The sequence below is a fragment of the Castor canadensis genome, chromosome 1, assembly GCF_047511655.1.
Source record: "Castor canadensis chromosome 1, mCasCan1.hap1v2, whole genome shotgun sequence".
Lineage (NCBI taxonomy): Eukaryota > Metazoa > Chordata > Mammalia > Rodentia > Castoridae > Castor > Castor canadensis.
This window is the reverse complement of record NC_133386.1, coordinates 144,004,385-144,028,924: the sequence shown is the minus strand read 5'-3', so window position 1 is coordinate 144,028,924 and position 24,540 is coordinate 144,004,385. Positions and strand designations below refer to the sequence as shown.

Below are 24,540 nucleotides of genomic sequence, written 5' to 3'. Positions count from 1 at the left end.
TTACAGGTGACTGCAAGCAAGTCAGTCATGTTACCTTTCTGAATCTCAGCATCTGCCTCTGAAAACACGAGAATAATAATTGTGGCGATTGCACAAGGCTGATTAGGACTGATGCATGTAACGGCTGAACACTGAGCCTGGCAGTGTAACCGGTCAATAAATACGAGCTATTGTTATCACCCACGCTGTGTCCTCATTGCCTCCCCACTCGGACGTCAGGAGTGTTGCCACAAGAACACAGCAAGCTGCCTTCTCCGAGCAGCTCCTGGCGCGCAGGGTTTCCGCACCACCACCGCAGCTCGGGCTCCAACCTCCCGGTGCATCGCCCTGCGGGGATGCGGGGCCAGAGCACCGTGGGCGCGCAGGGTGAGTCTGTGACATGGTGGTGGAGGGCGGTGTCATGCCAAGCAGGGGTCCCAGGGAACCCGAAGCAACCATGTCGGGGGCCAGGAGGTTTTGGCCATTGGGATCACCAGCGATGAGGGTCCTGCAGGGTGGGGCAGGGATAAGCTCCAGCCAGCGCCGCCCCTAAGGCCTCGCGCGCCCGCGCCCGGCCCAAGATGGCGCCCCTCCCCCCGCCCCGCGCGCCTCCCCCTCCCCCCCGCGCGCCTCCGCCGCTCGGGGCGCGGCCCCGCGGCCCGCGCGCTCCTGGGCGGGGGATGTTGTGATGGAGAAGCCGCGGTGGAGCCCGAGCCCCGCAGCCTGAGCCACCTCTGTCACCTGGGCCTGGGGCCTCTCCGCGCAGGTAGGAGCTGCCCCTGCTCTGGAGCCCAGCCCCAATGGCCGAATCCTGATCTCCCAGCAGTCGACAGGCCCTGAAGCCCCCTTCCCTGCAGCGGCTCGGGTCCCCCGGCCAGGCCCCATCCCCCGCGGGCCGCCCTCCCACCACGCGCGTTCGGACCACCCTCCCGTCTCCCCTTACAGGGTCCACTTTGGTCCTCATAGTGTCCCCTCCCCTGATCTTTACCTTCGGCCCCTCCTGGATGACTAGGGGGCAAGTATGTGGGACGCGGAGCGAGGGGCGGTGGGTGAGTGGGGGAAGGGAGGTCTAAGCTGGGAAGCGGACGTGGGGTGGGGTAGAAGGCAGGCTGCAAGGATTACAGCCCGAGCCCCAGGCCTGGGATCTGTCAAGCCGCATTCTGTTGCCTTCAGCGACCGAGGGGTGTGCCGTGGGGCCGGCTGTGTCCCCAGCTTAGCAAGGAGGCCTAGCTCTGGCAGGAGCACCCATTAGGAGCAGTTTTCCCACCTCCAGTTCAGAGGTTATTATGAACGTATTTCAAGGCCTGTATGTCTTTTGCATTCTGAGGCCTCCACTCCCACCCCCACGCCCCCAAGGTCTCAGCTTTCTCCACCCTTCAAAGCCTAACTTCCCACTCATTCTTCACTCCACTTTGTCCCTGACACCCACTAAAAGCTGTCCATGCCAAGGTCACCTGAGATCTCCAATGTGGCAAAGTCCAACAGATACTTTGCTGTGGTTCCCATTACCTTTTAATAGGATTCAGTTGGTACATGTCAGTTCACTCTCCTTGAAACATTTCCCAATTTCTCTCCTAGGCATTGTCTGCTGCTTCTCAATGTACTGTGCTTTCTCCTCCTCTCTGTATATATTGATGAGGCTCTTGGTTCTGTTCTGAGCTGTCTTCTCTCATTCTGTCCTTTCTCCCTAGGTATTTTAGTCATTCCCAAGGTTTCAAATTTTGTATATATGCCGATGATTCAAAATCTATGTATCTGGCTCAGACTGTTCTCCTGAAATCCAGACTCATATCCAACTGTCTTCTGACATCCCTTTGGATGTCCCAATAGGAATTGCAAACCTGCAGATCCCAAGCTGAATTATCTTGCTGGTTCCTCCTTTAGGGTTCCAAATCTGCTCTTCCTTCAAATCTCAGAAATGGCTGCTTTCCAGTCAGGCTGGAATCCTGGGCAACATTGTAAATTAACTACTCTTCCTCATCTCTACATCTAATTTCACCAAGTTCTGTCATATCCACTACCTAAATATTTCTCAAATTCATTCCTTTCATTCTACCCCAACGGCTATGAAACTTAATCTAGGCCACTGTCTTTTTTCCCTTGACTATTCTAATAGCATGCCCTCTTGCAGAGCTCCCCTTAGCTATTCTCAACACAGCACCCATAGTGATCCTTTAAAAAATGCATCTGATCATTTATTCATTCAATAAATAGGATTTGAGCATCTAATGTATACAAGGCACTGCATTAGGTATTAAAGATGAAGTTAATGAGCAAAATAGACTGGTTCCTTGTCCGAATGGAGCTGACAATCTATGAGGGAAAGGAAATAAGAATAAAATTAAAAGATGGGTGCACACCTGTAATTTCAGCTCCCAGAAGGCTGAAGCAGGTTGATCTCTAGTTTGAGGCCAACCTGGCGTATAGTGTAAGATCCTGTCTCAAAAAACCAAAACAGAACATTACAAATGTAATAAATACCATGAAGGAATGATGTATGGTGCATTGAGAGCACACAAAGAACAGCAGCTAAACTGGTTTGGGAAATAGGGAGAAAAGGCCAAGGAAGGCTTCTCTGAAAATATGATGAACTAGGATGTAAAGGAGGAATAGGGCTAATTGGACTAAGAAAATAGAGGAAGGTGGTCCCAGGCACAAGGGAAATCATGTAGAAGGACAGAGCATGATGCCTTCAACGAATCAAAAGAAAGCCACGTAGGCAGGAGAGGAGAGTAACTAAAGCTGGGGGCCTAGAGGGAAGAAAATAGGAGCTACGCTAACGGGATAGTTTAGGCCATGCTTAGAATTTTCATCTTAAGGTCTTCGACCTTGGTGTAGATTGTTGATGGTAGTAGAGATGTAGAGTGGATAAAGTTCCATAATTTTTCTCAGAGAGAAAAGGATCATTACCTGGGGACTGATTGAATATAGGGAGTGATGAAGAAGGATGTGTCTAGGATGGTAGCCCTTCTTCTAATCTACACAAAAGGAAGGTGGTCATATCATTACATGATCCCAAATCTTGAAAGAGGACCAAATAAGAGAGGCCTTTGAGATACCAAGTGGTTGAGAAGAAAGTTGAATGTCTGATACTCAGATGAAGGAGCTGAAATGGACAAGTAAATTTGGAAGTACATAGGTGGTAACTGAAGCTATGGGGATGAGTGAATACCCCTATTAAATTCAGGGTAAGGAAGAGAAAGGGGCATAAGAATAAGCTGTAAGGAACTCAGCCTATAATGGCTGGTAGAGGAAGATGAGCAAGCAAGGGAGTCTAAGAAGCCAGCAAACAGTTAGCCAGAAGTGTAGAAAGTCAGGAATGAAGAGTGTGGAATATATGAATGTATGCTAGATGAGAGGTTCATGGAGTCAAATACTGCTGAGAGTGAATCAAGGTGACCAGTGTCCACTGAATTAAATGACACAGGAATCATGTGGGCCTTGGTAGGAGCTGTATCTGAGTTGGAATGGAGGCTGGGAAGCGGAGTGGGAAGTGAGGAAATGGCAACTGAGTAAAGAACTCTTTCAAGAAGTTTGCCTGTGTGGGGGAGAAAAGAAGTAAAGCAATAAGTAGCTCTGGAAGAGTTTTGAATCAAGAAATTTTGTTTTCAACTTGGTCCCATTGAGAAAAACAGGTTAATCATATAGAAGAGAAAATGGATAAATGATGTATATAATCCTAGAAAGGCATGATGGGAAGGATTCTGCAGTAGTTGGTGAAAGAAAAGGAAGGAAGGAAGAGAAAGAAAAAGGGAAAAAAGGGAGGGAGAGAGGAAATAAGTTGGTAAGTTGAGGATGCTCCTCAACTAGTGATTTCCCTTTCCTCTGTAAATTAGGAGAGATCGTCTTTGAGAGGACAGAGGATTTGAAGGGGTGGTACAAGAGAGTTGGGTTGGAGGCTCAGGCAGGCTTCACTGTGCCTGGGCTAGAGTAAGTCCAGGTTCTGGTGATGCCTTGTTCTTCCCCCATAACAATACTTAATCAATTGTTCAACAAGTAGGGAGTGCTTATATGTGCCAGGAGATATTCTAGAGATTGGCATTATATGTCACTGTGACAAGTTTTTGATGGCTCTTTCCCCCTGGACTATGAGCTCCTCCAGGGAAGGAACCATTTCTTTGTTATTTGTCACTCTCCTCCCCCACCTCCCATGCCTAGCACAGGGCCTGGTCTAGTCAACTATCTTTGAACAGAACTAAGCTTGTATTCCTGTGGTACGAGACTTTGTTGCTGCCCCTTTTTTTCCTGTCCAGAGGGCCCTGCCCCATCCTTTGGGCTTCAAAAAGTGAAGCGACGGTGACCACACTGTGTGTCAGCACTTAGAACCAAATTTCCCTGGTACTTTCTGCCCTGAAGTCTTACCTAACTCTTCACTGTCCCAACATCACAAGAGCATGTGCCCTTCTCAGAGCATACTTCCTGACTTCTGAGAACCTTAGCTCTGTCACTGCTTCAGAGGAGGGCTGGCTCATCATCCCTAAGGTACCCTGAGCTTGGTAGAGTCATGGGGTCTTCGACCTCCTTAAACTTATGAAGATGCCACTGTTAGAACAGTCTTTGAGCCAGGGTATTGGTTTAAGGGAATTCCTTCCCTCTTTTCCTGGATCTCTGCCAGATCTCACCTGTTCAAGACTCCTGTCACATCTTACTGTCCTCTCGGGGCCCCTTCATTTTCCAGCACCCTCCCAAAGACTGCCTTTGCCCATTCTCAGCCCATGGGGCTACACAAGCTTTCTTGGTTCCTGGCCAGTTCTAAGCTTTCTAGTTCCTAGTTCCTTCCACCCCAGTGCCTGTCTCCTGTATCCTTCCTTTCCTTTTAGACAATGACCACTCTGACAGATACAGAGCACATTCTCCTTGGCAATGGGAATGAGAAATTGAATAAGATGTGGTCTCAGATACTCTGGTAGCATGTGATACTTGGTTTTGTGGGACACAAAGGACAGAACAGTCCCAAGGGTCGGGAGGGAACAGGAAAGATTGTTTAGGAGCTGTGACCGCTGAGCCAAGTTTTGAAATACAAGAAGAGGTTCTTACAAGGGGCGACAGGATTCCAGGCTGAGGAAACAGTGTAAACAAAGACTCAAGGCTTTGTTTTTCATGTGTGACATGTTCTAGAGTCTGCCACACTTCATGTGGCTGGAGTATAAGATGTGGGAAGGCAGGAAGGGTTGAGAGGTCATAAGTGTTGGCTCAAGGGGCCTCTTGAGTGTCTTGCTAATGAGCTCAGACATTATCCTAAAGGCACTGGGTGAGCTCTTTAATTTTGTGAACCAGGAAGTGACACAATCTAGTTTCCATTTTTGGAAGATTACTGTGGTTCTGGGTGGAGGCAGAGTTGCTTATTTTTTTTTTCTTCATTTATTCCAATGACTATGAATTTCCTCATTGTCCAGCTTGAGCCACCTTGAGCAGACTAATAGTTACATGTGAGGGAGACACATGGAGAGCAATCTTTTTTCATTTATTTTACAGTTGTATGATAGCCTTGTGCTAGGGTCTGAGGAGCTAGAAATGTTAGAAAGGCAAACTGTGGCTCCTGCCTCAGGATCATGCACTGTACCTGGAAGAATGGGAGAGCCTTGCTTGGGTAGCCTGTAACACTCCACTCAGTGCAGGTGGCAGTGAGAACTGGAGCAGTGGCAAGTTAGGGAAGAGCGCCTTAGTTGGGGAACAGGGAGATGAGGAACTCAGATAAGAAACTGAAGAGAAAGAATTGTACAGTGGGAGTCAGAAAGAAAGAACTGCAATGTGTGTTGGAATGGTCAGTGAGGAGGATTTGTGTATTGAGGAAGTGTCAAGTAGGAAGAAGCAGATCTAAGTGAGACTATCAGGGAAAGAAATGAATAGGTAAGGGTTGGCTGAAGGAGGGCAGTGAGGGCTCAGGATGGGGAAAAATTGGAGAGTGGTTGGTCAGGGAGAAAGAACTGGGAGGTGGGGGACCAGGAGGAGTTCTTTTTGGGGGGTCACATTTTATAGTAGAGGTCATGGAAAGAGAATACCAGAACAGTGGAAGGTCAGGGTGAGTGGGTAGGATGGAATGGGGCCTAGAGGATAGGTCCGGGGGCAGAGAGCCTGGAAGGATGGGTAAGAGTCAGACCTTGGTGGTGGGGTGATCCATGATCACCATCCTCGTGAGGATGGTGTCTGAGGGGACAAGAGGGGCCAGCTGTCACTGTGGACCAGGAGATGCTAAAATGGGGGCTAGGAGAGAGATGGGAGGGCAGATTCATACATTCAGCAAATGTTTATTGAGTTCTTGCTCTGTGCCAGGACTATGCTAAACACTAGGCATACTACATTGAAGGGGGAGGGGGAGGGGAATCCTCATCAGTATGAAGCTCAGTCATGAGGAGACAATCATTAAATAAAATAAATAGTAAATTAGCTTGTCAGATGGTGATAGCTGCCTGAGAAGAGTGGGGTTGCTGAAACTTTTAAATGGGTACTTAGGGAAGACATCACTGAGGAGGTAACATTTGGGCAAAAACCTGAATGGCTGGAGGGTCCAGATTAAAGCCTCCTGAGATGACTCAGACATTTCAAGGCTGGCAGAGGAACTGGTGCCTCTGATGGAATACTTCATAGCTTCAACTGGCTGAATTGGAGCTGAAGGTCTTTCTTGTGTGACCTGCCTTCCCGGGCCGGCTCTACACTCATTTACTCCTGTCCACACAGTCCCTAGTGTAGAGTGGGTTTTAGGGATGGTTGTGCTCAGTGGCTTATAATGATACAAATAGAGATTGAAGAGCTCACAGTGATGGGTCTTGGGATAGCAGTGTGGCAGGAGGAAAGGGGCAGTCAGTGTCCAATGTCCAATACTTAGCATGAGCCAGTCCCATGCCAGCTGTTTTCCTGGCACAGTAAGCTGGGAGGAGGACTGGGGGGTGGCATGCACAGAGAGCCATTGTGCAGAGGCCCGGCTGGTAGTAGTGAGGGCAGAGCAGGCACTGGCTTTGCTATCCTAGGAAGTTTAAGGTTTGGGAATTGGGAATGGGGTGGGTTGCAGACTTGGGCCTAGCTTGTGGTGGGGTTGATGGTACAGGGGCAGAAGGTGAGCCCAGTCATTCTCATGGGAAGTAGCTCATGGGACATGGATCCGTGTGTGGTGGTCTACAGGAGTGGGGAGGTGAGGGACAGGCAAAGGCCTGGGATGGAAGCAGGGATGCTGCTGTCCTGCCCAGAAACCCAATGTGGTCTTCCCTCCCCACCCCACAGGATCTTCCAAGGCCATGTCTGTTCCTTCCTCACTGAGCCAGTCGGCCATTAATGCCAACAGCCGCGGAGGCCCTACACTCAGCCTACCCCTGCCTCTGCACGCTGCCCACAACCAGCTGCTCAACGCCAAGCTGCAGGCCACAGCTGTGGGACCCAAGGACCTGCGCAGTGCCATGGGGGAGGGTGGTGGGCCTGAACCAGGCCCTGCCAATGCCAAGTGGCTAAAGGAGGGCCAGAACCAGCTCCGGCGGGCTGCCACGGCTCACCGTGACCAGAACCGCAATGTGACCTTGACCTTGGCAGAGGAGGCCAACCAGGAGCCTGAAACAGCACCTTTGGGCCCCAAAGGCCTGATGCATCTATACTCTGAGCTGGAGCTCTCGGCCCACAACACAGCCAACCGAGGGCTTCGTGGTCCTGGCCTGATCATCAGCACCCAAGATCAGGGGCCAGATGAGGGGGAGGAGAAAGCAGCAGGGGAGGCTGAGGAGGATGACTACGAGGAAGAGGAGGAGGAGGAGGAGGAGGAGGAGGACTTGTCTTCTCCTCCAGGGCTGCCTGAGCCTTTGGAGAGTGCAGAAGTCCCCCCTGGGCCCCAGGCCCTTACAGATGGCCCCCGGGATCACAGCAAGAGTGCCAGCCTACTATTTGGCATGCGGAACAGTGCAGCCAGCGATGAGGACTCAAGCTGGGCTACCTTATCCCAGGGCAGTCCCTCCTATGGCTCTCCAGAGGACACAGGTACCTGGTGGAGCTTGAGATGGGAATGTGGGAGGGCCTGGGGTCAGAAGTCAGGCTTCTCCCTGCAGAGGTCAGGGCCAACCTGGACATGAGTTGGCAGAGGCTGTGTCTTCAGTCCACAGCAGACTGAGTCCAAGTTTTCTCATTCAGAGAGTGCTTGGACAGTTTTAGAGGACCTACCCATCATGTGTGGCATGATGGATGGATCTGTTTGTTATGCATGCTATCATGGTTGATATGTGGACTGGTCAGCTTAGAGAACACTTACTAAATAATTGGCTTTCTGCTGCTCGGCATTACAGTATTTAATACTAACAATAACACTGTGAAGTAGATTATGGTTACTATGTCAATATTACAGATGATGAAAAAGAGGCCCAGAGAGGTTTAGCAGCTTTCTGAAGGTCACAGTCTGGGATCACAACAGAACTGAGATCTAAACCAGGTCTGAGTCCAGGCCTGAACTCTCAGCTCCATGTTACACTGCCACCAGTGCACACAGCATGATGTGCTGGGTACACTTAGGATCAGTCTTCCCTGTTTAACAGGTCAACACATCCCTAAAGAATTCTGTGTGAAAAGATGGAGGTGTTTTGTGTTATGATTCACTTGCCCCATGCAGAGTACCGTGCTGGCCATTGCAAGGATACAGTTTTGTCAGGAATAGAATATTGACTAACAGGTAACAAGGGAAGAATTAACATATACTTCTTGTGGGGAGAGGAGATACATATTAGATGATAAGCATTGATCATTAAATATGTCCCATTTAAATAAGTTGAGTCTCCACATTTGCCCATGTTAACATAGAGATGCAACAGAGCTTAGGAAAAAAAGAGTAGAAATAGTGGGCTGTAGCCACAACCCAGAAATTTTGTGGATGGGAGTGTAAGAAAGGATTAAAGGGGCTACTGATGCAGGTCAGTGGTAGAAGGCTTGCCTACTGTGCATGAGGTGCTGAGTTCAATCTCTGGTAACACACACACACACACACACACACACACACGCAAAATTAGGAAAAACTCATGCGTTTCAGATGAGCTGAGAAAGCTGCATACTATCCCCCTTTGAAAAACTTACTGTGGACTATTTCAAGCACATACAACAGTAGAAGTAATGGAATAATGAGCCTGATTTACCCCTAACCCAGTTTCAGTAATTATCAATATAAAGATAATCTTGCTTCATCTATGTCCCAGTCACTTCTGGACCCAGCCAAGGTTATTTTGAAGCAAATACTTTCATCTGTAAATGTTTATACATGCATTTCTGAAAGAAAAAAAAAACTCTTAGAAAACAAACACCATGATTCCATTCCATTCCACCATGATACCTACAAAATTGAACAATTCCTTAATGCCACCAAATAGCTAGTTAATGTTTACAGTTCTCCCAGTTGTCTAATACATGTCTCCACCCTTTAAGAATTTGGACTGTGAATCAATATCCAGGTAGGCAAATAGTTGATTTAGCTGAAGAAACCTTGTTCAAGGGAAACTGAAAGTTAGATATTGATGTAAAACCCAATTTCTGTATGTTAGCGGTACTAACTCTGATTTTTTAAAAGCACTGTACAGGCCACACAAAATCTTTGCGGTTTACATCAGTCTGAAGTAGCAGGTGGCTAGCTTGCAACCCTAGGGAGTGTGAGTCATTGGCGAAATAGAGAGGCTTAGCTGCTTAGTGGATCCTGGGGTGGTCACTGGTCACTGCACTTCTAGTCTCTGAGGTGGGAGGGTAGAAGTGCTGAAGAGCTGGGAAGGGCATGCTGGGTATGGCAGTGACCTCAGTCTTAAGGATCATGCACTGGTGGATGATCCCTCAGCACTCTGAGTGCTGAGGGCAAAGGTGTGAGGCCAGCCTTGGGCAGGGGCTGAGTCATTGCTTACTCTTTCATGATTGTGTTGCTATGACTGTGAAGGCCACAGAGGAGGTTTGAGCTCCTTTAGGATAGGATTGAGCAAAAATTGTTTTCTCTTTCCCTGTCCTAGGATGTCCACAAAGTTGTTGATTGAATGCAAAAATGAGTGAATTAAGTGAGTGAGTGATGAATGAGTGAATTTTATTGCCTGTGTTGGATTCATGTACTGTGGTAGGTCTTGCCCTAAACGCTGGAATATACCCTTTAGGGAAAACATGTTTTTATCCTCTGGGCACTCACAGTCTAGTGGGGAGAGAGAAATAGACAGTCACAATCAGTATGATAAACTGGTGGGAAAGGAAGATAGAGAAGGGCACCTTACCTGCCTATGTATGTAGTGGGGGAAAGGGGAGTAGGTCAGTTTTTAGAAGTGGCCCTTATGCTGATGTCTGAAGGAGGACTGGTTGATAGGTGAAGTTGGAGGGGAGAGAGAGAGGCTGGGCTTGGGAAAGGATGAGGAATGTGTCCCAAGCACAAAGAGCTAAGGGGGTGGAGAGTGGTTAGATGTAAAGCTGACAGGCAGACAGGGGCTCATGACAGTAATAAAACCTGAGGAGGAAATTTGGATTTTATCCTGAGGACCAAGAGAAAGTGGTTAAGTGGTCAAGTTACTGGAGAGTAACTTGATTCATTTAGCACCTCAAAAGAATCATTCAAGCTATAATGTGCAGCCCAGATTAGAGGAGATGATGGGAAGAAGGAAACCACTTACGAAGTTGCAATGATCCAGGTGAAAAAAATGCTAGTAGTCTGCACTATGGTAGTGATGTGGGGTGGAGAAAAGGAGAGAGCATTAAGTGAATTGCAGATTCCTGAGCAAATGAGTACACTTGGCTTAACCCTAAGGCGTTCATGGACAAATGAATGAAGGAAGGAATATGACCATTTGGATTCACGTGTGAGTGCCAGCAGGAACTGATGCAGGAGTTAAAGCATATATTCTGGAATAAATGCATGTGTGTGGAAACAAAGGCCCAGGTGGGCTATGCTTGGAGGGAGATATGCCAAGCTCCAGAAGGGCATCCCAGATGGTCAAGGAAGGAGAAGCTGCCCCTCCAGGACAGATCGGAAGGATGAAGCTCTTTGAAGCAGGAAGGCACAGGCTGGCAGGGATGACAGATGGATTAGTGTGTGTGACTCAGGCAGGAGATGGTGAATTGGCCCTCAGATTCCAGAAGTTCCTGACCCTCCGTGAAGCAGGCTGTGACTGTAGAAGGCGGGGGTGGTGCTGGTGTTCCTGGAAGGTTTTAACAGGAGAGTCCTGAGGGCAATGGAAGGGCTCTGGGGGAAGAACAGATACTTACTGAGCCTCAGCTGAATGTCATGGCTTAACGTGGGGGGAAATGGGGGTTGGAGAGGTGTGATGGCTGCCTAGAAGGTAGATGGACGAGAAGAACCCCTTCTCATTGTGTGTCTGTGGACCCATCCTATTTTGTATGCTAAGGATAGCGATGTACTGTGGCCTGAATAATTCATATCAGGTGTGCAAACACCTTGGTGTAACCACGCCCACTCCCAGCTCCTCTGTGCCTGGTCGCCCAGCAGCCTGGATCTTGAAACTGCCTGTCCCTCAGTGCTGCCTCTTGGACCAGTCAGGATTCCTGGTTTCCCTGGTAACGGGAAGCACGTCAGCAGTCTGGGCACTCCCAGCCAGTCCTGGTGCTGCGGTTGCCGAGGAGACGCTGCAGCCTAGCTGGGCCCTGGCAGGTGAGGGGGGGTGGTGCTGGGACGCCCCAAGCCCTGTCTCAAGCTTGCTAGGACCCAGGCCCTCAAGGACCACTCTTGGGGTCGAAGTGCTGGGCAACTTCTAGACAGAAGGGGATCAGATTCCTGAAGGCCTTGAAGCCACACCCTGTTTGTGCTGAGAGCTATAGGCTTTGCAGGGCCCCAGGTGGCTGGGGTGTTCCCAAGTGGCTGAGTCCCCTGGTGTTCCTGGGCTTAAGTATGGCATTGAGCTGACCGCTGAAGGGGAGGATGGAGATTCAGGATGGGGGGATGGGATACAGGGTAAAGAAGAAAAGGTGTGAGCAGGAAGGACTGGGGTCTCATGAGCCCCCTCTTCCTCACCTGCTCCCTGCCCCAAGGAGGTTCCCTAGTATGGTGGTCTTAGCCCCTCCCTAGAGAGCTTCAGGCGGGGGAGGATCTTGCCTAGCAGACACTCTGCCCTGGTGAGAAGGGGGTGGGATGAGCCTTTCTCTGCAGTCCAGCACCAGGCTGTGAGCCCAGCTGGCTGGGCTGGAGGGGCTGTGAGGAGGGCGGGTGGAAGCAGGAGGGGCCAGGAATTAGCACCATGTTCTCCCAGGACTTCTTCCTGGCCATCATCCTGCAGGACAGCAGCCCAGGTGAGGGGCAGCACAGGGCTGGGCATGATGTGGGGTGGGGCTGGCAGGGAGAGCAGAGGAAGAGGATGCCTGGGTTGGATGACAGGGATGAAGTAGTGTGGCTCTGTTGGCAGAGGAGGGGCATATGTCACAGATGCTTGTTATATGCGTATGTGCGTGACATGTTTGCTTGCACTTGTGTGTGGTAGGGGTCAGGGTGTGAGTGTAGGTCTGAACAGACGTGACAGAGGTTGACATATGTTTTGTGTCTGAATGTGTGTTCTCCTATATGTGTGATATTCACACATATGTTGGAGGTTGTGATGGTATGGGTATCTGCACAACTATGTGGCAGGGGTTGTTATATACAGCTACACATGTCCACTATTCTTATGGAAGGAATTGGTATGTGTGTGTTTGTTCCTGAACTCACATGTACACCTGTATGTGATGCCTGCTGGGCATTTTCTGTTTGTTGCACACTCATTTTTATGGCTGCACAGGTGTGTGGCATGGCTTTGCCTATATTGTGTGTCTGTGTGCACATGTATGTGTCAGGAAGCTGGTAAGGATGTGCAACTTTGGGATGTGAGTATGTATAATGTATGAAAGTAGGTTAATTGGGGGCCACTCAGACTCCCTCTCTCCCTTCCTTTTTTCTTCCCTGCTTTCTTCCTTCTTTCCATGTGGCCACATTAGGCAGCAGCAGGGCCCAGGAGACCTGAGCCATGTTCCCTACTGCTGGCCCCCATGTGGTGACTCCAGACTGTAGGCTCTAGAAGGAAGTAGGAACCATGCTGTGCTGTAGCCCTTCCACCCAACCCTCCTTCTCAGCCATGGGATTTCAGGGAGGGGATAGGGCATAGGCATAAGCATCCACTGACTTCCTGTTGGGTGGGCCGACCTTCACCAAGCCTCCCACCTGGTAGATTCCTTCTGGAACCCCAACGCCTTCGAGACGGATTCCGATCTGCCAGCTGGATGGATGAGGGTCCAGGACACCTCAGGGACCTACTACTGGCACATCCCAACAGGGACTACCCAGTGGGAACCCCCCGGCCGGGTCTCTCCCTCACAGGGGAGCAGCCCCCAAGAGGAGTCTCAGGTGAGGCTCCTTGGCCTGTTGTTTCTTGACCAGGGGTGGAGGGGTGTATGCTGTTAGAACAGGATAAAACAACCACTCCCTGCTCCTGTTCCTCTCCAGCTCACCTGGACCGGCTTTGCCCACAGAGAAGGTTTTGAGGATGGAGAATTTTGGAAGGTGGGTGAGGGGACCTGTTTCAACCATGAGGGTAGCTAGAGAAGGGGCATCATTTTTGTCCCAATTCCTCAATCTCTTTCCCAAGGATGAACCCAGTGAGGAGGCCCCAATGGAGTTGGGACTAAAGGACCCTGAGGAGGGGACATTGCCCTTTCCAACTCAGAGCCTCAGGTGAGTCACCAGATACAGTGGGCTAGCAGTTAGTAGATATATGTAAAAGGGCCGTGGGACAGTTCCATGTATGGGGGTGCTGTGTCAAGTGTTCCCATCTGCCTTCAGCCCAGAGCCATTGCCTCAAGAAGAGGAGAAGCAGCCCCTACGGAATGCCAACCCAGGGATCAAGGTTTGTTCAAAACCACCACCCATTCTTTAGGCTGGGGCCCCTTATGTGCAAGACAGCCCCTCATGCTGCACTCTGGGGGTCTGGGGGTGTCTGTGATTGCAGTAAAGTTCACAGGTCCTGGATTAGGGGTTCTTTGAATCTCAGCATAGAGCCCTGTGTCTGAGCTGGAGAATCTTTATTATTTAACTCAAGCAGATCGGGAACCTCCTAGAGATTCTTCCAGGCTTGGATCAGAGGCATCTGTGTGCCAGCAGGGCTCTCCTCTGAGAGCTCCCTCCCTCTGGCCATATCCTGTTTGGGTTGCTTCTGTCTTAATTCAGAACACCTCCTACCCACCATATTATGAGTCAGAAACTCATCTGTGTCCTGTGCCCAAGGTGCCTCCTGTTTCAACTTAGATCCTTGACCTCCCACCCTTCTGTGTCTGGCAGTGTTTTGCCGTGCGCTCCCTAGGCTGGGTGGAGATGACTGAGGAGGAGCTGGCACCGGGACGCAGCAGTGTGGCAGTCAACAATTGCATCCGTCAGCTTTCCTACCACAAAAATAACCTGCACGACCCCATGTCTGGGGGATGGGGAGAGGTGAGGGTCTGAGCCTGTGAGGTGGTGGTGCTGTGGGAGTGTGCAGGGAATTGTGAGATCTGTCATACCCAAGGGAAGGTTGGGGGAGGGGTGTTGACACACTCCAAGCAGCAGTCCTGTGGGATGGATGAATGACCCCAGGCTGATTATTTAACAGTGATGGGGATGATAAGAAGAGTCATGAGAGAGAGGGCATATGATCTCTACTAGAGTGAGGCCTGCAGGTGGGTGGTCTTAACACCAAAACAAGGGATTACTCCGTGGTGGCAAATGCCCTCTGAGGTAGAGGTGGCAGAGATCAGCCACCTTCCTAGCTGTGGTACCACTAAGTGCCTGCTTCCTGGGCCTGCAGGGAAAGGATCTGCTGTTACAGCTGGAGGATGAGACACTAAAGCTGGTAGAGCCACAGAGCCAGGCACTGCTGCACACCCAGCCCATTGTCAGCATTCGTGTGTGGGGCGTCGGGCGGGACAGTGGAAGGTAGGAGCAGGACCTAGGATTGAGGGGATGGGGACTCATCCTGCAGTCAGAACCTTCCTCCCTAACTCTATTCTTTGCATTTCTTGTGCTGCCGGACCCAGAGAGAGGTACTATGCCTATTTACCTTGACCATGCCCCCTCCCACCCCTGGACCAGAGGCCTCGAAGCACCCAAGCTTCCCTACTCTGCCCCTTCCTACCTGCTGTGCTGGACCATTACCCCCACCTCAGCATGCTTGCCTGTCTACCCTCCAGAAGGCAGCACATACAGGATGATATCATCTGAGGGCCAAAACCTTGGAGGAGCTGCCATGGGCAGGAAGATATAGGTGGGGTGGTGGCCAGGCTCAGCATTCAATGGTTCTAGGAGACACTGAGGTGACCCTCCCCCAACAGGGACTTTGCCTACGTAGCTCGAGATAAGCTGACCCAGATGCTCAAGTGCCACGTGTTTCGCTGTGAGGCACCTGCCAAGAACATCGCCACCAGCCTGCATGAGATCTGCTCTAAGGCACGGCCCCTTCCCCTCCCTGGATTAGCTGCCACATTTGCTCTACAAGGGTGTGGGTGGGGTCGCTGCATGGGGGTGGGGGAGCTCAGAGTGATGAAGCTCTAATACATTCTCCTCTTGCTTTTCCCCTCATTCCTTCCTTCCTTCCTTCCTTCCTCAGATCATGGCTGAACGGCGCAATGCTCGCTGCTTGGTAAATGGACTTTCCCTGGACCACTCTAAACTCGTGGATATTCCTTTCCAAGGTCAGTATCACAACCCTACTAGGTCCACCTTAGCTTTGTTGGCTAAGGTAGGACGACCCAAGAAAAGGTGCAAACTCCTGAACGGACCTGATAGAACAATGAACACATGGAGGCTGAATACTTTGGATCATATAAGTGAAGGGAAAATGTTAAAAGAAGGCAGGGGAAGGAATGCAGATGGGGCCTTGGCTGTGTAAATGTCCAGCTTATGCCCTGATGTTAGAAGCTCGTTAGCAAGATCTGACACAATTGACCCTCTTCTTCTTCCTACAGTGGAATTCCCAGCGCCTAAGAATGAGTTGGTGCAGAAGTTCCAAGTCTATTACCTGGGGAACGTGCCCGTTGCTAAACCTGTTGGTATGTGTGTCCTCTTCGCCTAGGGGCCACCACCTTGATCCTAGAGCTCTGTTCCCACTCTGCCTTCCAATGATTTTTTTTTTTTTGTGGTACTGGGGTTTGAACTCAGGGCCTACACCTTGAGCCACTCCACCAGTCCTTTTTTGTGATTATTTTTTTGAGATAGGGTCTCACGAATTATTTGCTATGCCTCGCTTTGAACCATGATCCTCCTGACCTCTGTCTCCTGAGTAGCTAGGATCACAAGTGTGAGCCACTGGTGTCCAGCTCCAGTGCTGCTTTTACTGGACCTTCATTGTTCTTGGTATTTCCCTATCCTTTGAAATGCATCCCATCTCCCTGTACCTGTGTCCTAGCTGTGCCATGACTCTGCCTGTAGAAGCAGCAATCATGCCTTCACTGAGCATCTGCCACATGACTGGTGCTGAGCCAGGCATGAAGGGAGCCCCCATTCCTGCATTCCATGGAAAAACTTTGGTGGGTTTGGGAGGCAGGTGCTAAGTGACTGGAAATACCAGGCAACAGCCTGGATCTGGGTTCAGCATTACAGCATCAACTGTGGGCCGTGCACATCCAGAGAAGGAAGCAGTGAGCATAACTGGCACATGCTTTACTATTTTAAAGTAGCTCCTTGTATTATGTCATTTATTTAATTTGGCAGTGGTAGGAATTGAACACAGGCCCGTGTATGTTAGGCAAGCATTCTGTCATAGAGTTGTACAGTTGTGTGTGTGTGTATAATGTTTTGATGGTACTGGAGTACCACCAAAACAGGACCTCATGGTTGCTAGGCAGGCCTTCTACCACTTAAGCCATTCTACCAGTCTTTTTTGTGTTAGGTGTTTTTGAGGTAGGGTCTTATGAACTGTTTGCCCAGGTTGACTTTTTAAGCTGCGATCCTTGCTGGATCTGGTGGCTCACACCTATAATCCTAGCTACTCAGGACGTAGAGAGCAAGAGGATCATAGTTTGAAGCCAGCCTACGCAAATAGTTTGTGAGACCCTATCTCAGAAAAACCCATGACAGAAAAGGGCTGGTGGAGTGGCTGAAGGTGTAGGCCCTGAGTTCAAACCCAGTGCTGAAAAAAAACTAACCAAACAAGCAAAAAACTGTGATTCTCTGATCTCTGTCTCTTGAGTAGCTAGGATTAAAGGTGTAATTACTGGTGCCTGGTTTCCAAGGATGCTATGATTATGATAATACCTGTTTATAAGTAAGGAACTGAGGGTAAAGACTATGCTTTTGTAGTATCTGTCATTTATTTATTCATTCACTTAACAAATACCTTTGTGACCTACCATGTGCCCAGCCTTGTGTTAGGCACTGGGAGAACAAAGTTCATAGTCCCGCCTCCATGCAGTTTACAGTAGACAAATGAAGAATTAATCAAATAATCAAACAAGTAACTGTAGTAATAAATTGAGTCATTGAAGGAAAGAAAGTAGCAAGATATAACAGAGGAACTTCATGAAAAAGTCTTCCTTGTGAAAGTGACATTTGAACTGAAATAAAAAGAATGCTTGGAAGTGAACATGGGAAAGTGAGTTGGAGATAGGGGCAGGACAGGAAAAAGTCATTCCAGAGAGAAGGAATAGTGTATGTGGGGGTCCAGATTGGTAGAGTGTTTGGTACTTGGGATGCATTGAGAGAAGGCTAGTGGGACAAGGCCGGGCTGAGAGCTGGGCAAGCGGTCAGACTGTGTGGGACCTCATAGCCTAGGGTAATGATTTGGTCTAAAGGCTAAGAGCTATAAGGAGTTGTTTTTGCTAGTCAGGTCTTCATTCATTACTAAACAAATAGCTGAGATAATCAACCTAAAGAGAGAAAAAGTTTATTTGGGCTCATGGTTTCAGAGTTCCAGTCCCCCTTGTTGGCTCCATTGCTTTTAGATCTGTGGCAAAGAACACATCATGGCAAGATCATGTGGCATAGTAGAATCACTCTCCTCATAGCCACAGAGTAAGGAGAGGAAGAGGCCAAGGTCCCTCAATCCCTTTGAGGGCACACCCGAAATCACTGACAGATAGCCTGCTAGGCCTACTCCTTAAAGTTTCCACAGCCTCCCAATAGCACCATGGGCTGGAGACCAGGCCTTTAAGACATAAACCTTTGGGGGACACTCATCCAAACTCTGGCGCCATTGAATGGCTTTCAGGACTGCATTTGCCATAAGCAGACTTGAATTTTATAAAGGTCACTTTGGCTACACTGTGGAGAAGGATGTTAAGCAAGTGGAGGTGGATGTAGGGAGTTAAGTTAGGAGGATCTTGCAGTGATCATAGCCAGTTATGAGAGTGTCTTGGGCAACAGTGGAACTGAAGAGGAGTGTGCAAGTTTAAGAGATGCTTAAACAATTAAAATCAACAGGTCTCGTTGGGTGCCAGTGGCTCATGCCTGTAATCCTAACTACTCAGGAGGCAGAGATCAAAAGGATTGTGGTTCGAAGCCAGCCCTGGGCAAATAATTCTTGAGACCCTATTGCAAAAAGCCCATCACAAAAAAAGGACTGGTGAAGTGGCTCAAGTGGTAAGAGTGCCTGCCTAGGAAGTGTGAGACACTGAGTTCAAACCCCAGTGCTGTCACAAAAAAAAAAAAAAAAAAAAATAGCCACAGGCCCTGATTGATTGTAGGCTGAGAGGCAGAGACATTACTTTGACTTCTGGGCTCCTGGATTTGAACTTGACTGGATAGTGGTGCCATTCTCTAAGTCACAGATGCTGGGAGAGGCCAGCTTTAGTGTAGAGATTGTGAGTTCAATTTTGGACAGAGTTTGAGGTACCTTTGGGGCAACTGAGGGCAAAGTCAAGTTGGCAGCTGGAGTCACAGGTTGGGAACTGAGAGTAGAAGTCTGAGCTTGGGTTGCCAACTGTGGAGGAGATTGACCCCAGAAAGTGACAACCTGAAGTGGGAAGGGAAAGAAGGCCTTGAGGTCCTCCAAAATTTAATTTTAGGTGGAGGAGGATGATGCTTCCCAGAACAGTGAGAGCCAGAAAAAGGTAGGAAGAAGAGACTGATTCAAGGATCAGGTATCCTATCAGAATACACTGAGCAGGAACTCAACAAGTATTTGATGAATGAATAAACAGAGGTATGGATGAACGAGACTTGCCTCGGATTATAGAACTAGGAAATGTAGTTCTAGACTCAAATGCTGGTTATCTTCTGCCCTTCTCTTCAAAACATGCTTGTTTTCATGACCCTTACATTCAAAGACAGGCTGGGCATGGGAGTGCACATCTGTAATCCTAGCACTAGGGAGGTGGAAGCAGGAGGATGGTGAGTTTGAGGCCAGCCTAGGCTACATTGGGAGATCCATTATCAAAGAACAAATCCATACCAAAGCAAAACAAAACACCAAAGTGGGAGCCCTTCTTTGAAAAGTGGGGATTAGGATTTCAAAGGAGAAATGCCAAAGACTTGGAGCTGAAGGTGAGAAAAGCATGCTCAGAGCAAAAAGGAGGCTTGACTGACCCCTATACCTTTGGTTTTGTTCCCTCCTCTTTCTCACCCTCAGCTTGTAAATACTTCTCGGTTCTTCCATTTATTAGCCTCACTCCAGTATCTGCTCCTTTTGATCTGTTACCTTACATAGGTCCTCACAATGCCAAACCAACTGCCCACAATCCTTGGCCACCCCATCAGTTACATGAGATTGCCCTGGTTGAGTCAGGTCTTTTGGACCAGTGGTTTGTAAGCACACTTCCTCCTTTATTTGTAATCCACCCCTGTCCTTTACTGGGAATTGAATTTAGAGCCTACTGCTTGCTAGGCATGCACTCTACTGGTTGAGCCACTCTGCCTTTTTTGTGTTGGGTGTTTTTGACATAGGGTCTCTCTTTTTGCCCAGGCTGGCCTTGAACTACATCCTCCTGATTTCTGCCTCCCAAGTAGCTAGAATTGGAGTCATGAGCCACTGACATCTGGCTCTTAACACCCCTTTTAACACTGGACCCTCCAGAAGCTGCAGAATTCATTCATTCATTTATTCAGCAAATTGAGTATCTGATTTGTGTCAAGCAGTGTTTTAGGTCTTGGTATGCATTAATGAACAAAATTGACAAAGATCGTTGCCTTCAAGTAGTTTATGTTCTTGCAAGGATAGACAATAAGTAAATCATATATTATGTTAGAAAATAACAACTAATATGAAAAAAAATTAGCAGGGAGGGAGGGTAAGAGGGAGAGGGAATGTGGGGCTAGTGGTGAGGGTATAGGTTTTAGTCCTGAATTGTTATCAAATCTAGCAGCCTTTTTCCAGACCACATTGTCCCATTACATTTGCCACATCCTGTCAATCCTCCCTAGAGTGTAAAACCAGGCCCTACTCCAAAGTCTTCTGCATATTCAGCATGTTTTTTTTTTTTCTTTTTTTTTTGTGGTACTGGGGTTTTGAATCCGGGTTTCACACTTGCTAGGCAGGTGCTATATCACTTGAGCCACTCCACCGGCCCTTTTTTTTGATGGGTATTTTTGAGATAAGGGTCTTGAGAACTATTTGCCTGGGCTGACTTCAAACTGTGATCCTCCTGATCTCTGCTTCCTAAGTAGCTAGGATTATAGGTGTAAGCCACCCTTGCCCAGCTGTATTCAGCAAGTTGACTTTGTTGTCCTTCCCACCTCTATGAACTCTGAGATTTCCCATTGTCCTGGCCTAAATGCCATAGACATCACATCCCTCTGCCTTGAGGTTTTTTTTTGTTTTTTTTTAATGAAGGAGGATATTTAATAAACAATAATGTCTCCCATCAAGAAAATTCCCAGGGCTTGGTAAGTACACTGCTGGATTCTAACAAATGTTTAAAGAACTAATACAGTTGTTCCCAAAGTATTGCAAAAAAATTAAAGAGGATGGAATTCTTTCAAACTCATTTTACAAAGCCAGTATTACACCAATACCAAAGCCAGACAAGGATACTATGAAAAAATAAAACTATAGTCCAATATCCCTGACAAACATAGAGATAGATGCAAAAACCCACAATACAATATCAACCAAATTCAACAGCACATTGAAAAGGTCACTTACCATGATCAAGTCAGATTCATCCCAGAGATAAAAGCATGGTTCACTATACACAAAACAATATGATACATGATATCAACAGAATGAAGGACATAAAACATATGATCTCCCATCCAAGTACTAACCAGACCCAACCCCGCTTAGCTTCTGAGATCAGACGGGATTGGGCACGTTCAGGGTGGTGTGGCTGTACACAAAACATATGACCATTTCCATATATCTCTGCCTTGAGTTTAAAGGTCCTCTGCAGTATTGCATGACCCCTCCACTACTGCATGTCTTGTCACCTCCTGCGGACTGTCAAGTTACTTGGTTTTACTAGTTTGGTGCATTTGCCTGTGCTGCCTTGAGGGTGACTTACTCATGTATCTGGAATTCCTTCAGCAGATAAGCCTATGTATTAGGACTAGGGACATAGATATGAATTAAATGTGGTCTCTGTCCTTGAGATAGCCATAGTCCAATGTGGAAAAATGGCTTCCAGCACTTAAAGATACTGTGGTAAGAGTTATTTCAGACTTGTCCTCGCCCTGCCCTGGAGAAGGCTTTCCTGGTGGGACCTAGAATGTGGAATTGTCAGACAGGCAAAGGGGGAAGGGCTCTCCAGACAGAGGTTTCTCCTTTAGTCACAGTCTGTACCTGTAAGATCTTCCTCTTCTCTTGCTTTATATTTCCCATCTGCCTAGCAGTCCATTTGCCCAGATCAGATGTTAATAAATGCTACATAAATCATTTGAAGCTCAAGGAGAAGTAAAATTATGAGGCTTGACACCTCAGATGAGGCCAGGTTTTGGAAGACTTGTATGCTTCAGAGAGGAGTTTGGCCTTGATCCAACCAGAGGCAAGATGAGCAAGGCCACAGTTAGGGAAGACTTTCAAGGAAGACATTTATCCTCTGCTTTGTCCTCTATCCACAAAGGGGCCATGCGGTGTACTCCTACTGGCATCTCAAAGGTGCTGAAAGAAGCAGAAGGTCTGGAAATGGACTACAGAGGCATACACCTTTTGTGTTGACACTGCGAATACACAGTAGATCACATAGCCAGCTCACAAGTACAGCAGGGACTGGAACTCACTGCTCTGTCAACCGTGCGCTCCTGTCATGGTTCTCTGCGTTCAAGAAAAAAAATGGGATGCCTGAGTGGAAGTACTTAAAAGCAGTTTGAGGTGGAAGAGACTATAGTGTTTTAAGAGAAAGAGATTTATCTAGAAGTGACACCTTGGGTTTCTTAGTCATTGAATACATTGTAGATTTTTTTTTTTTCTTTTTTGGTAGCACTGGGGTTTGAACTTGCTAGGCAGGCATTCTTACCTCTTGAACCACTCCACCAGCCCTGCATTATAAATTTTTTTTGAGAAAAGGTCTCACTGTGTAACTCAGGCTGGCCTTGAACTCACAATCCTCCTGCTTCAGCCTCCTGAGTGCTTGGATTGATTACAGGTGTACACACCATGCCCAGCATATAATAGACTAGGGTTTGTTATGTCTTTTTTTTGATGGGACTGGGGTCTGACTCGGCCTTGCACTTTCTAGGAAGGCACTCTACCGCTTGAGCCACTCTGCCAGCTCTAGACTGGGGTTTGAAAACTCAGGGCTTCAGCTTGCAAAGCAGGCATTTTACTGCTTGAGCCACATTTCCAGTCCATTTTTCTCTGGTTGTTTTGGAGATGGGGTGTCACAAGCTATTTGCCCATCCTGGTTTCAAACCACAATCCCCCTGATCTCTGCCTCCCAAGTAGCTAGGACTAAAGGCATGAGCCACTGGCACCTGCCTGAACCAAGATTTTAATAGCTCTTCTAGTTCTGAAACTAAGAATACAGAGAAGAGGTAGAGGACAGGCAGATCCTCATTCCTCCATGTGACTTAAGGCATATTACCTAGTCTATCAGTTTCAATTTCCTCATCTGTAAAATGGTAATAAAATACACTCTTGTGAGATTGTTGTGTGGACATAAATGAGATAATCCATTGTAATGACTTAGCTCAATGTGACACAGTAAAAATTCCTCAAATGGATATCTTAAAGAAGAGGTTTGGGTCTTGGGAGAGGGCTGGCCTGGCTAATTTGGGTCGCTGTTGTGGCATGAAGCAGTTCAGTATCTGATTTCAGGCTGAGGGTCAGTCAGTTTAAGAGACTGGAGGAAGAGACAAAGGCAATGAAGAAAACCAAGCGTAGAATTCAAGATAGAAAAACAAAAACAAAAACAAAACAGAAAAATGTGAAGTCCCTAAAGCCAAGGAGGAAAGCACTGAGGAAGAGAGAGATGTGTCCTCTGGCTGCAGGCTGGTGGAATGGAGATGAGCTAAGGCCCTGAGTTTGAGTGGAGCTGAAATGTCTAGTGTAAAGCTGGGGCATCGTCTCCCTACCCTCACTGGTGCTATATCCATGTCCATGTCTTCTAGGAGTAGACGTGATTAATGGGGCCCTGGAGTCAGTCCTGTCCTCCAGTAGCCGTGAGCAGTGGACCCCCAGTCACGTCAGCGTGGCCCCTGCTACTCTTACCATCTTGCACCAGCAGGTAAAGAGCTGGGATAGAAGGCGTGATTATGCCTTGCATAAGGAACACAGAAGGTCGGGGGATATTCCTTTTTGTTTGTTTTTTGGTGGTACTGGGGTTTGAACTCAGGGCTTTGTACTTACAAAGCAGGTGCTTTACTGCTTGAGCCACATCTCCAGTCCTGGGATGTTCCTTTTTAACTGGGTTCCTTCCCTCCAGACAGAGGCAGTGCTGGGGGAGTGTCGGGTGCGCTTCCTCTCCTTCCTGGCTGTGGGCAGAGATGTCCATACGTTTGCATTCATCATGGCTGCCGGCCCAGCCTCCTTCTGCTGCCACATGTTCTGGTGCGAGCCCAACGCTGCCAGCCTCTCAGAGGCTGTGCAGGCTGCCTGCATGGTAAGCAGGTAGGGTTGTGTGGTGGTGATGTGACCTCACATGTGATAAGCTGGAGAGTGACTGCCTCCTCTGCCTCTCTGCAGCTCCGCTACCAGAAGTGTCTGGATGCCCGCTCCCAGACCTCCACCTCCTGCCTCCCAGCACCCCCTGCAGAATCTGTTGCCAGGCGTGTAGGGTGGACAGTTCGCAGGGGCGTTCAGTCGCTGTGGGGCTCCCTCAAGCCCAAACGTCTAGGGGCGCAAACCCCATGAAGAAGCCTCTCTCCTCCCTCCACCTGCCTGGGTTGGGCCCCAGGGACCTTAAGGGTTTGGGACATGAAGGGGTCCTTGATGCCATTCCTAGGCCTCAAGTCCCCCATTGCTGCCCTTCTTCAGTAGCTAGGGTTCCCGGCTAGGGGCTGGGGAGGGAGAGATCTAATCCCTTCAAGGAAGTGATAAAACTACATTGATGACAAAAGGAGCTGGAAGCAAGGGCCAGCTCAGGCTCTCCATCCCCAGTGTTTGAGGTGGAGCAGGAGGAACTGGTCCAGACCAGGCCCCATCCTCATAAAGCCCAGTAGGGGCAGAAGAGGGAGGAGACTGGTCTAGGCATGGGTCCCCTCTCCCTTGCTCTGTGGGCACCTTCGCTGTAACTGATATCACTAATAAAGTCTGTCTGCGCTGC

The 24,540-nt window shown here is 48.6% G+C and overlaps 1 protein-coding gene across 5 annotated transcripts; it reads left to right on the top strand.

The window, feature by feature from the left end:
* Positions 1-24,540, top strand: Apbb1 (amyloid beta precursor protein binding family B member 1). Of its 5 annotated transcripts, none has more exons than XM_074084711.1 (14): positions 203-366; positions 7,198-7,938; positions 13,110-13,285; positions 13,385-13,441; positions 13,527-13,612; positions 13,721-13,784; positions 14,216-14,365; positions 14,718-14,845; positions 15,241-15,355; positions 15,516-15,600; positions 15,874-15,957; positions 23,387-23,502; positions 23,701-23,877; positions 23,961-24,540. In XM_074084711.1, the coding sequence occupies exons 1-14, from the start codon at positions 336-338 to the stop codon at positions 24,126-24,128; spliced, it is 2,178 nt and encodes a 725-aa protein (XP_073940812.1). In that variant the 5' UTR covers positions 203-335; the 3' UTR covers positions 24,129-24,540. The 5 variants fall into 5 exon arrangements, with proteins under 5 accessions (XP_073940826.1, XP_073940812.1, XP_073940821.1 ...); XM_074084720.1 differs by lacking the exon at positions 203-366 and adding an exon at positions 613-745; XM_074084729.1 differs by lacking the exons at positions 203-366; positions 7,198-7,938 and adding an exon at positions 11,418-11,566.

Bases quoted from the DNA above. Each gene is read 5' to 3' on its own strand.
- Apbb1 (XM_074084711.1), top strand. From the start codon at position 336: ATGCGGGGCCAGAGCACCGTGGGCGCGCAGG. The intron at 13,785-14,215 runs GTTTGTTCAAAA...TGTGTCTGGCAG, and splicing joins ATGCCAACCCAGGGATCAAG to TGTTTTGCCGTGCGCTCCCT. The intron at 15,356-15,515 runs GCACGGCCCCTT...TTCCTTCCTCAG, and splicing joins TGCATGAGATCTGCTCTAAG to ATCATGGCTGAACGGCGCAA.